General features: G+C 37.8%; 1 protein-coding gene across 1 annotated transcript in view; it reads right to left on the minus strand.

The window, feature by feature from the left end:
• LOC139936062 (ATP-dependent (S)-NAD(P)H-hydrate dehydratase-like) overlaps positions 1-9635 on the minus strand; it is a 26180-nt gene extending 16545 nt beyond the window's left edge. Inside the window, exons 1-5 of the mRNA XM_071930782.1 lie at positions 9450-9635; positions 4626-4825; positions 3963-4051; positions 3142-3250; positions 1424-1474 (exon numbers count right to left, since the gene is read on the minus strand). Of these exons, the coding sequence (XP_071786883.1) occupies positions 1424-1474; positions 3142-3250; positions 3963-4051; positions 4626-4825; positions 9450-9573 (573 nt within the window). The 5' untranslated portion in view covers positions 9574-9635. The remainder of the gene's footprint in view (positions 1-1423; positions 1475-3141; positions 3251-3962; positions 4052-4625; positions 4826-9449) is intronic.
• Between the last annotated feature and the right edge of the window lie 4276 nt (positions 9636-13911).

Genomic DNA, 13911 nt, shown 5'->3' on the forward strand with positions numbered 1-13911 from the left:
ACTTGCCAGGTAGATTATGTTCTTACCGCGAAGTAGATTTTTGGAATTCAGGAGACTTCTCAGTTCTGAAAAGAACTTTCCTGCTTTTGAACAACTACCTGGGCGGAAGATAGAAAATTGGTCGGTACTACTACTATAGCTTAAATAGTGGATCGAGGAGCCTTCTTGTTTTAAACTTCACTACCGCAGAGTGAGTTCTTATTTGGTCTCAACATTTCGACTAGCTTGCTCTAGTCATCGTCAGAAGACAGCTAAAAGGATGGTCAGGCACTCTTTGAAAGAATTGTGTGTTTACAAACACAAATGCCCCCCTGATATCAATCTCATTCTTGAATTATCACTTGGACAACAGTCTATGATTGGTCAAAACCCGATCACGTGGAGATGTATTATCGAAAGATAAGGACCGGCTTTGGAAAACAGCGAATAAATGGCCCCTAAACCAGCATACATTGTGTACAAATAGTTTGCGCTTTGCACTGTATCGCATGCTTATTCGTCCTAGTTTCATAGCAACTTCGCACACACTGAAAATGTATCAATTTTGATGTAACAGCTGCGCGCGTATCAACTCATTTGTCCATATGGTCTTGTTTACAGTGACATGCTACACGGATTTTGAGCTCATACGCGCGATTTAACGCACAAACAGCTATTGTCAAATTATTTACCTCCTTTGACCCCAGATGGTAAAAGGATGGTCAGGCACTATTTGAAAGAACTGTGTGTTGACAAACACAAATGCCCTCCTGATATCAATCTCATTCTTGAGTTATCGCTTGGACAACATTTCTCTTGTTTTATGCATTTTAATGATCTTGACATTTACATGCCTGATATATTTTAGGGAGGTAACAAAGGTGATTGCTTCCACGCCCCCTGTTCACTGCCTTGGTGCCCTTAGGGCCTTGTCACACGAGGCAACTTTTGCAGGCAACTTGCAGGCAACCAACTGCAGTGCATGCTACAGAACCACTTTGGAAGCAAACGGGCCATGTTTCAAACATTGTATTACGATCCACTAGAGAAATAGGTGAACATTCAAATGTGAATGCTTTTTTTTCATGGAGATTGCCTGGAACTGGTTGCCCGTAAATTGCGTCGTGTGACATGGCCCTAAACAATGCTCCAGTAGGTTGCCCTTTTCCAAGGCGAAAATGCCTTAGTGTTCTTGCCTTTCAAACAAAATACATTAAAATCTCTTGGCCAGGCAAGTAAGTGCAAGTATTTGTTGTTGAGTGACAATAAAGAGGCGGATTTTGAAGAGTTGAAGTAGCCTCTGGGCAGGTTGGCTTAGGAAGGTGTTCAAATGCATTGGTCTTAGCACCTAATCAATCAATTTGAAGTGTGTGAAGGCAAGAAAATATGTGTACAAACAAAAACCATAAGTTTACAAGAAAATACAGTTAAGATCTACCCTTACCGCATCAATCACCATAGGAATCTGTAGCTCTTTGGCTCGCTCAATCACTGCCTGAAATAAACAAACATAAAGCAAAACCGACATTATGGTTTAGCCCTTTAAGGGACTGACACTTTTGGTATTTGTCAACGACCAGTCCTCTCACTTGGTGTATCTTAACATATGCATAAAGATAACAAACCTGTAAAAATTTGAGCTCAATTGGTCATCGAGTTGGGAGAAAATGATGAGAGAAAAAATCACCCTTGTTGGACGAATTTGTGTGCTTTCAGGTAGGAATAAAAGACTTCTAGAAGTCTATTTATTATTTTAGTGAGAAATTACCTCTTTCTCAAAAACTAGGTAACTTCAGAGGGAGCCGTTTCCCACAATGTTTTATACTATCAACAGCTCTCCAATGCTCGTTACCAAGTAAGTTTTTTAAGTTAATATTTACTGATACTGATAAGCATACTGATCGAATTGTTGAGTTTTAAACAAACGGTTCTTTTCAGAACCACCCCAACTCATTAGAGATAGTCATTACATGGTGTTACCGCAAACCTTTCCATATCGTATTTCCACCATGCAAAGTTTCAAATCCTACTTAAGTTAACATTTGTTTTGAGTAATTACCAAACGTGTGCCTTCCCTTTAGGGGACCATTCATTCTGTATATTATCATCACAAAACGACTAGACATTGTGGTTATACCAAGTGGAAATCTCTAGTTAAGTAGTGTGTGTTTTGAAAAGAACTGATGGTTAACAACTCAACGTTTTGAACAGTATGCTCTGATCATCTTCAGGAGAATGAGTTATTAACCACAAGTTTATTTCAGAAACAACACTACTCAAAAAGAGATTTCCACATGGTACAACCGTAAACCTCTCTTAGCTATACTCCCAACGAGCAAAGTTTCAAACCAATCTTTGTCAGTACAAATGTCCACATAAAAAAGCAGAAAATTTAGTTATGTATTTAGAAATTGGGATACTTTGTTATCATACTACATTGGAAAATTTCATACTTGGACATGACCTTTTTATACAAATGGAAGTAGGTCAAACCTTGGGGGCGTTTGTAGCTGCTATTGACCCCTTGCACATGCGTCACACGCGACGACTGATGCCACGCTCACCATGTTGGTTGGCAGTTAGGTTTACGTGTATTAACGCTGCGTCGCCTCAAATGTGCACTTCACTGCATAACCCACAGCATAGAGTTATAATATAAAAACGCACAGTGAAATTGATGATGATGTCAGGTGAAATGGGTTAATAGGAATTTTTCTGGTATTCTGCTTATTTATACTCGGCAGAAAATGTGTTAAAGCCATTGGACACTTTCGGTAAACAGTATTGTCCAGGTCCCACACTTCGTGTATCACAACTTATGTATAAAATAACAAACCTGTGAAAATTTAGGCTCAATCGGTCATCGGAGTTGGGAGAAAATAACGGGAAAACCCACTCTTGTTTCCGCACGTTTCGCCGTGTCACGACATGTGTTAAAAATAAATCCGTAATTCTCGCTATCGAGAATTGATATTGTTTCAATGTTTTCTCAAAAAGTAAAGCATTTCATGGAATAATATTTCAAGAGAAGTCTTTCACCATTACCTTGTGTAAACCCTGTAATTTTTTTTGTAAATCTGTGAACTTTTTTGTTTGTTTCTGTACCGACAGTGCCCAATGGCTTTAAGCAATATTGCAAAATGGTTGGTTTAAATTTCTTACCGCAACATTCTTCAAGAGGGCTTCATCTCTACCGAGTCCCGGTCCGATAATGAGGGTATGCATTCTAGGAAGCCAGGCACAGGTCTCTTCAACGGCTTCCTGGCTGTCCCTACAAATAGAAATCAATCGACAAAACAATTATAAAACCTCATGGCCTAGCAGTTAAGAGCACAGGATTCAAACTCTGGTGTTTCTTATCAGCAGAGTTTGGGTTCGAATCCCAGTTGTGACACTGTGTCCTTAAAGGCAGTGGACACTATTGGTAATTACTCATAATAATTATCAGCATAAAACCTTACTTCGTAACGAGTAATGGGGAGAGATTGGTAGTATAAAACATTGTGAGAAACGGCTCCCCCTGAAGTGGAGTAGTTTTCAAGAAAAGTGATTTTCCACGAATTTGATTTTGAGACCTCAAGTTTAGAATTTGAGGTCTCGAAATCAAGCATCTGAAAGCACACAACTTCGTGTGACAAGGGTGTTTTTTCTTTCATAGTTATCTCGCAGCTCTGACGACCAATCGAGCTCAAATTGTCACAGGTTTGTTATTGTATGCATATGTTGAGATACATCAAGTGAGAAGACTGGTCTTTGACAATTACCAATAGCACACATTTGTGCGACAAGGGTGTTTTTTCTTCATTAATATTGAAATTGGTCATCACTTTGATGACAAATCCAGTCCAAGTTTTCACGGGTTAAATATATTGTGCATTTATGAGATACACCAATTGAGAAAACTGGTCTTTGACAATTACCAAAGGTGTCCAGTGTCTTTAATGCACCTGGAATAAAACATAGAGGTTTCTACATGTACTTACAGAACTGGATGTACTATGAGTTCCGGTGAGTAAGACTTGATTGCCACAGCAGCATCTTTAGTGCAGAAAACATGCGATAGATCACAACCCTAGAAGAAACAACAGCATCAAATATCAAACATGATGAACATTTGACATTGTAAACACATCAGCCACGTATTAGTGTTAGACACGAATGGTTTTAACTTTCTGAGCAGTGAGGGTAGTCGTAAAAATAAAACTACCTCAAGTGTGCTCAGAGAGCTAGGAGTTAAACCTGATAGGGTTTGTCTTCGGTTTGAAGAGGTCCCACAGCACCTTGACACAACACATCAAGTCTTAGGAAGTTTTGCTCCCCTCAAGTCTTAGGAATTATTGCTGCCCTCAAAGAAAGTGTTAGGAATTATTGCTGCCATCAAGGTCTTAAGAATTATTGCTGTCCTCAAGTCTTAGGAATTATTGCTGCCCTCAAATCTTAGGAATTGTTTCTGCCCTCAAGTCTTAGGAATTGTTGCTGCCCTCACATCTCTTGAATTATTAAAAATAAATAATCCAAACAAAACACCACACACCGAAAATATAAGCCCAACAGAAAAGTAACAGAAAATCAATTTATAACTGGCACAATATAACAAATTTCTGTATAATATTTGCAGCCTCTCATACCTAAAATCTAATACTCACTGTTTTCAAAGCGGACATCGCAGCAAAGAAAGGTGCCCCGGTGTATTCCTTGCACCCTCCTATAGTGGCAAGGCGACCATCTTGTCCTTTGTGTTTACCACGTCGTAACTCAGGAATGACTGATTTGACCATACGGAGAACATCTCCACTGTCTGTTAATGTCGTCACTACATTATGCTCTGAGAACTCGGCCCCAAGACCTGTCATTAGAAACATATAGAAAAACACTCATTAACGATTGTATAGCGATCTTAACCTGAGCCCAATTTTGTCGAGCTGCGCACAAAAGTACAACAAAATTCAGGCGTGATATTTGGTCCCTGGAAAAGAGTAGGATAATTTCATCAAGGCGTGTTAATGTTAACACCCTATCTATGGTGTAAATTTCAACGCTCCAGTTTTTGCAGTGTAGACATAATCCTGCAGAGAAGTACAGTCAAAGTCTAGAAAACAACCCTAATTGTAAAGAGTTTGTTTTGATCGTTGCAAACAAAACAGGCCAAGTATAAACATCCACAAATTCCGTGACAAAACATATCGTTTTGTGGATTTCTCTCAAAATTGTATGATTGCCGTAGAACGTTGCATGAGGTGTTTATTGATAAATTATGTACACAAATTTTGATTATTTATTTATTGTTTTGTGTGTTTGTATGTTTTCTTGATTTGTTTTCCATTATTTATTTTTTTTGCTCTCGTCTATAAATAAAACTTTAAAAAAAGATATTTGGTCCCTGGAAAAAAGTAGGTATAAACTCATCAAGTACAGTGGCTGACTTGCAATACACAAGATTTAGGCCAGACCTATAGACTTTTCAGGTTCTTTTAATAACAATTTGTAATGGGAAACAAATTGGAAAACAGACTTTAAAGTAGGATAAATACCATGCCTGAAAATTACACTGACCAGAATAAGGTTACCAGCCAAAATACATCGTTACCAGCCGAAGTACAACCTAGGATTTGAACTGCCTCTAGCTACCAGGCAACCTCAATATTCTAGTTGGTAAGACACTGCTCTAGAATTGCAAAGGTCGTGGGTTCGAATCCCACCCGAGTAACATTCCTGTGATATTTTTTTCACAGGACTCGGGAAAAGTACTGAGTATACAGTGCTAACACACATCGGTGTATGAGTAAAAACCAAAAGAATATTCTTTATCCTGATGCAAATTTAACATTAGTACAACCTGTGACTAGTTCTTTGCTTATTTTTGCGTCAAGCAACACTATGATATTGGGCACTGATGCAGTGTTCCCCCACACTGCACAGTAATGATGGCCCAAGATTGCTATCTACATTGAATAATTTTGATGAACTGCTCGCCCTTGGTGGACAAATTTGATTCAGAGCCCACCATTGAAATAGACCCTTCCCATGAAATATGTAAATTACACATAGCGCGTGCGCACTAATGTTTTGGTTGGCAAAATTAGGGAACATCGCGCTGTTTTGTACACGGCGTATGGTGCGTGACGCAGACGCGATTGCGCGCCTGCTTAGTGCACAACTCTATGGCGTTTGCCAACCAACAGGGTCTGTACGCATGCGTGAATGTAATTAGCATATTCATGGGAAGGGTCCATTAGTGTCTACAACACTGCCATGATGTTACAATTTGTTGCTACATGTACGGGGTGAGAGTCATTACTAACGAAAAAGTCTGAAACTTGGATACAAATTCACAGGTATGTTGAAAGGATGCCATTTCTACTGTTTGGTAACCCCTGGGATTATAGATTCCAAGGAGCTTTTCGAAACAGTATCCAAAGCAATAGAGAAGTAGACCAATGAGCAACAATCCTTTATTTGTGTGAAAAAAATTGTCTGATTTTCCTCACCAGGCCGACATAAAAAGCCTGAATTCAGCCAAAAGTCTGAACAATCTCATCCCTGTATGTAGTTGGCGAAGATTGTAACAGTTTTCCGCAACGAAAGCCAGTCAGAGGAGGGTTACAACCACTGCAACTAAACCAGTTGCCAGTTGCAGAGAAAGGTTTGGCAAAATCACATTCAAAGTATAACATTCTTACAATCTTCTAACAAAATGAATACAATTATGACAATTTCAGCAATTTCAAAGTGACATAGTTTTAAGAAAGAAACTTTAGGTACAAAAAAGAATTCTTCAAAACTTTCTGTATCCTGCCAAGACTTTTCCACTCACTTAAAAAAAGAAGGATTATCTCACTCAGGTAAATTATTACACAACGAATAAATAATGGTGGCAGGATACAAAAACTTTTCCCTTTTTTGTTTGACACATATACAGTGTTTGTGATGTACATGTAACCAACCTTTATTTGACCTCTGACTCAAAGTGAAAAAGTAAAAAAATCTAAAAATCAAACTAGGGTCATATGTGGATTAGAGAATTGCCCATTTTGTCACACACATAACTGATAAGGGCTGAACTATAAAGACACAGTGAAAATTGTCAACTAAAATGACATGGTTGAATCATGGAGGTGGAAATAGAATGGAGGAAGGAAACCATGGTTGAAAGAGCTATTAGTAGGTCAATTCTTACTGCTATTCACAGTCATAGGGACTTGTTTAAGGACAGGTGACAAGTACAAACACTTCATTAAAAATGCCAAAAATAGTTTAAGGCATTGGACACTATTGGTAATTACTCAAAATAATATCAAAAAACCTTCCTTGATTACGAGTAATGGGGAAAGGTTGGTTGTATAAAACATTGTGAGAAATAGCTCCCTCTGAAGTGCTGTAGTTTTTGAGAAAGAAGTAATTTTCCAAAGAATTTGATTTTGAGACCTCAGATTTCAAAATTGAGGTCTCGAAATCAAGCATCTGTAAGCACACAACTTCATGTGACCATGGTGCAACAAGGGTGTTGTTTCTTTCATTAATATCTCGCAACTTTGATAACCGATTGAGGTCAAATTTTCACCGGTTCGTTATTTTATGCATATGTTGAGATACACCAACTGTGAAGACTCGTCTTTGACAGTTACCAATAGTGTCCAGGGGTGGATTTCACAAAGGTAGTCCTAACTTAGGACTAGTCCTAGGCAATGCTAAGAGATAGGACCAGTCCTAAGTTAGGATGAGTCACTGGTCCTAACTTAGGACCAGTCCTATCTCTTAGCATTGCCTAGGACTAGTCCTAACTTAGGACTACCTTTGTGAAATCCACCCCAGTGTCTTTAATGACCTGACATTTCAATCCTAGCAGAGTCTTTCATGAAGGCTATACAACACAACAAACATAAACAGGTAACAAACATTTAAAGCAGTTAAAGCCATTGGACACTTTCGGTACAGAAAAAGAAATAAAAGTTCACAGATTTACAAATAATTTACAGGGTTTACAGAAGGTAATGGTGAAAGACTTCTCTTGAACATTATTTCATGAAATGCTTTACTTTTTTAGAAAACATTAAAACAATATCAATTCTCGATAGCGAAAATAACGGATTTATGTTAAACACATGTCATGACATGGCAAAAAGTGCGGAAACAACCCCGAGGGTGGGTTTTCCCGTTATTTTCTCCCGACTCTGATGACCGATTGAGCCTAAATTTGCACAGGTTTGTTATTTTATATTTAAGTTGTGATACACAAAGTGTGGGAATTTGGACAATACTGTTTACCGAAAGTGTATAATGGCTTTGAGTTGAAATACATTAGGAAGAGTCAGCAGAAAGCACTTAATTAAGTTACAATCTTACATACGGTAGGAAGTAACAGTTAACACATGACACATCAAAAAATAAAATAAAACAAAAGTAACAATTTAATCATTTAAATGATCAAGTAATAGGCAGGAAATGGAAAGTTTTCCACAATAATATAGTTTAGTTACAGATGAGAATGCTGGAGTGTATTTACCCCAGTTTATTGGTGTTACATGCATAGGCCTACGTATGTTTTTGCAAAACTTTTTCGGTCTCAACTGTATGGAGCAAAAATAAGAAAACTTTATGGCTGCATAGACGAATGTGGCAACAGGCACTGATAATAGGAAAAAGAGATCAAGCCTTTGTTCAAGATTATGAAGATTCTGAATATTCAATATACCAACCAATGAAAGTATTAAAAACATATGACGTCGCTCCAATGTCGTGCATGCATAGCACTGTATCTCTCACAATGAAAAACCAAAACTTTTACGATTTCAACACTTGTAGTGCAAGTGTCATTGTAATTGTATAAAAAGGTTGGACTTGGAATTGGATGATCATAGATTTTAAAATCATTTAGATTTGCAAGAGAGGAGAACAAAAACAGATCTGATCGAAACCTATAAATATATTAATGGGTTATATAAGACACCTGCTGACAAGTTTTTCTCCCTCCCCCACAAAGAACTTGGACTTTTTGAGGTCATTCAAAGAAATTATTTGTCGGGCGTACCAAAACAAAATTGGCAGGCCACTTCTTCTGAAATAGAGTGGTACAAATTTGGAACAATTTGCCAGACTCCAGAGTCACTTGTTTCTGCACCAAATAATGTGGCTACATTCAAGAGAAAACTGAGAGTTCTGCCCATCGGAGAAGAGGACTAACCAACCAAGTAAGTAAGTATTATTATACCAAACCAAGTACTGAAAACCCATGACACTTATTAGGCAGTGTATATTTGTGTTAACATGAAGAGAATAGTTTAGTTGAATGGAGGGAGCACCCTATAGCTAGCCCACCGTGCACCGACCACCGACCGTGTCCTTCATCAGCACGTACTCCCGTCAGACGGCACTGCAAGGACCCCCAACCAAGGTCAAGAAGTCCGCTAACAACCACGGACAACTCTCTCCGTGCCGTGCACAAACCGAAATTTACCCCTACGTTTACTTACCGAGTGAACCAGAAGTAGAGCATGCAGACCGCTTTGCCATACCCGTGATAGTCGCAATCAATGTAGGTATACTCAGCATTCTCGAGTGTGATGAAAACCTCGACAAAACAGCAAAAATAGGCATTAAAGTATCAGTTAAAATGCAAAACGTAGAGCGTGGTGAACGTGCGAGCGAGAAAACAACAACTGAAGGGCGCCCTCTGTTGGTTTTGAAAGTTTTTTTTTAAACCAGACGCCCCGCCCCCCTAGCCCTATACTGCTGGTCCCCTGTTTTTATCCGCAAGGATTATAGGTGCTTGTTTTTTAGAACCAGTGATTTAATTTGATACGATGATTTCATTGGGTAAACGTGTAGTGACGTAAGCTTTTTATATCTAATCAAAACACATGGAAATAAAAGCTTACTTTTGGTTGTCTGCTAAAAAATGTGCATTATGTATTTTTTTTTTAGCTCATCAGTACTATGGGGCAATAAATTCTAGATCCATCATTCGATCTTAGAGATAAGCAGGGGGATTTAAAAATGTTGAAAATTTAAATGTTATGACTGTTTACAGTTTAATTCAACAATTGTAGAATCATTGTAAAATAAAGCAAGACAAAATCTATAAAGAACAATCTATCTATAGCAAAAACATTGTTGAAGGGAAGAATTTTTGTTTACAGATAACATTTACCTTTTTTTTTTCCTTTCCATTTGTTGACTGTTTTTCGTCTTTCTAGAAAATTTGAAGACTCAAGGTTTCAAGAAAACCTATAATGAGAAAAAATACGCATTATAAATGGCTGATCGTTCACAGCAATTTGTTTCCAAGTCGACAAATTATAACCATCAGTTTATGTTGTAGTTTATTACGTGCTACTCAAAAACCATCACTTGCAACTCAATAGAATTCTGTGTGCACAAATTATATTCAATCAAAACAGTTTGCTGTGCAGAAGAGTTGGATCTAAATGTTCCCCGATAGATGTGGGTGTTTTAAATTTGTGTAATTCAAAACAAAAAAGAATCCTGAAATCTCTACCCAATTTATTTACAAAGTCTTATGAAAATTAGGTGCAAAATTGTCAGTTTTATATGGGGGGGGGGGGGGGGGGCTGCAGTGCACTGTGCTCATATTCAGTACCTTTGTAGACGATGTGACCTATGTTTACATTCAAACCGCCTTCTGTTGACAAAACACTACATTCGCCATGTTTCGCCGGGCACCGAGTTGCCATAGTAGTCATAGTAAGATTGCATACACTTTCTAGCTGGCTGCCAAAACACAAAGGTTTTGCCCGGCGGTATGCGCACGAATCATGTAATGGTTTACGTGTGATGTCAGAGGTCACATCGTCTATATGAAGACCGATGACAAAACACAAAAGGGGAAATAAAAGGTCCCGACAAAGGAATTCTAAGAAATAACTTGTTTAGTGCCAAGGTCCCACATATACAATCTGTTTTGTGTACTCATAAAGTGTCGTCAATAGACATGTACGACAAATGATACACATAACTCATGACAACATCGGCGTCTGAAACAAAGATGCTCAAGAGTTGTTCCGCATGCATGCAACAGTCGATCTTTTGACTTGTAGCGCATTCTACCGCTTCTAACTGTTTTAGATGTCAAACTTGTCATGTACTTAAATCAGAAGTTGGTTTGGCGCGACTCTGGAGCGCCTGTCTAAAACGGGTGTCAAATAGATTGTACATGTACGCAGTTTGGCACTAAAAGAGTTAAGACATAGAACTTGGTTGGTAATTATAAACACAAACAATGGTTGATGTTCTTGAAACTTTACACTCGCAATCAAATAAGTTATCATAGATAACGAGCGTCTGAAGATTCATTAAAATCGGTAACTTTGCTCTTTTTTTTTGGCAATAGTAGTTTAGTTATTTGCATCAACATTTTATACTTACACAGAAATGATGTCTTTGTTAGTACTTACTCAAAATAATTTGATACATGAATAAATAAAAGTTGGAAGACAAAATAAAAGAAAACCAAAGGTTGAATCAAAAACAACTAAAATTCAATATCTTTTGATTTATTTGTTTTATAAAGAATGTACAAATCTATAATACAGAATGGATGGTCAATATAAAATATTAAACAACAACGGTGGTTTTGGTCGAATTTGATGGATACTGTACTTAAATGCACTGGACACTTGGGTAATTGTCAAAGACCAGTCTTCTCACTTGGTGTATCTCATCAAAGTTTCAAGAGAATAATGGAGGAAAAACACCCTTGACGCACAAGTTGTGTGCACTCGAGAATTCAAGACCTCAGCTGAGGTCTCAAATTCAATTCAAATATTTTTGTGAGAAATTAATTCTTTCTCAAAAACTACGTTACTTTATGTTTTACACTATCAACAGCTCTCCATTGCTCATTACCAAGTAAGTAATTATGCTAACTATCATTTTGAGTAATTACCAAGCGTATTCAGTGCCTTTAACAGCACATCCACTCGATGAAGGCTTAGTGCCTTTTCTTTGGTTTGCAAACATTGACAATTACTTGTACGGAAGGCACAAAATGGATAAATGGGTTGGCACAAATCTGTCAATTTGCTTTAAAGGGTCCATGCAACTTTTGTAGGACAAAAAACACAATGTCCACAGATTTGCACTAAACTTACACAGTTTGAAGATAATGATAGTAGAAAGCTTCCCTGAAAATACTACGTGCTGAGGTGCTGTAGTTTTTGGGAAACTAATAAAACAATGTCATGGAAATAATTTTTGTCTCATTATCTTAATAACTTACAAATGTATTTTGATGACATTGTTTTACTCATTTCTCAAAAACTGCACAACCTCAGTAAGTAAGATTTGAAGGGAAGCTTTCCACTATCATTATCTTCAAACACTGTAAGTTTAATGTAAATCTATGGACATTCTCAAATCCTTTAAAACATTTAAAAAACCTTTTTATGAAGGAGTGGCTCATTGGTAGATAAACCACAAGTTGGGAATGTAGTGCATTATTCTCTACCATCCTACAGTTAATGCCTACATCCTTGGGGATTGTGAAGGGAGGTAACCCTGTCTCAGCCCGGGAGTAGGTGGCAACATGCCCCTGGTGGCAGTTGATTTGAGTCGATAGCCAAAGTGTGTAGCCCTAACCTTAAAATGGCCCTCCGAGGCCTTGCGATCTCTCATAAAAAATGATAACAAGAAATAAGTAATAAATAACAGAAAGAAACATAAACTAAACCACTGATATGAAATAGTATTTTTGTCTATAACGTTCAAGCAGATCCTTGCCATTTGATTGGAGGATTGTGATAGCGAATTACATACCATTGCACGCTTCGTCACTAACCATGCATTTTTTGTTCCACTCCCCGTGCAATTTTCGTTCTATATGACTTGTTCTACTGCATGGTGGCACACCGTGCACACACCACATCAATGCAGGCGTATGTTTTTGTTAATGCATCTTATCTTCAAGTATGCGCTTATCCTCCAATCAGATTCGCTGAATGGAGTGGTGATATAAACCTATATTGCACGGCTAATATCACTACCATGCGTCTTGTGTGTTCTATGGTTATGCGCCAAGTTTGCTTGAAGATAAGTAGGTTATCACACGCGCTTGTGGAAATACGGAAAAATATAGCGCTTCTGTATTTCACTCGCGCTTGTGTGATAACTTATAATGACCGCAAGCATATACTACATACAACACCCGCAAGTCTCAATGTAGCAGAACAGGATGCTCTAAAGTCGCTGTTGAATCCAAACGAGCCGAAACAAAAGAAATAGATATAGTGTCACAATTAAATACTGTACACATTGTTTGTTTTGGAAGTTGTATCCTCCAATCGAAATGACAAAGATCTTACTTGGATGTTATATAAAAAAAATAATGAATGTTTTTCGTTTTTTGCAATAGTGAGAACATTTTCATTCCTTGAAAGATGGAATGTTACATTCAACTTGGCTCTGCCTCAATGAAAAGAACATTCCATCTTTCAACTCTTTTAACAAAATATTTACACCATTGCACTTATAATCATTTGTGTAATAGCGCATGTATCAACCAATAAGTTACTTGAGGCACTCAAACAAACAAACTTGTTGACAGATATTTGAATCTTTCAAATTTATGTAGCACCTCAAACATGTATGAATTTACTAGGTGTTGAGCATGTAGCAGCCACTGCCCGAAACACAGGGCCAAACCCCTTCTTTTAGCAATATGTGTAGCTGGGTTGTTTTACGTGCTTAATACCACACAGGACCAAGCACTTTACATCCACTCCGAAGGAATAATGGTTCATCTTGCTTTACAGGTACTGAACACATTTAGAAATTGTCATAGACCAGTTTGCTCATCACTGTGAAAATTTGGGCTCAATTGGTCATCAAATTTGCAAGAGAATTATGAGTGAAAAACACCCTTGTTGCAGAAATGTGTGTGCTTTCAGATGCACAATAAAAAGGCTTCAGCTGAAGTAT

The sequence above is a fragment of the Asterias amurensis genome, chromosome 4, assembly GCF_032118995.1.
Source record: "Asterias amurensis chromosome 4, ASM3211899v1".
NCBI classification, from domain to species: domain Eukaryota; kingdom Metazoa; phylum Echinodermata; class Asteroidea; order Forcipulatida; family Asteriidae; genus Asterias; species Asterias amurensis.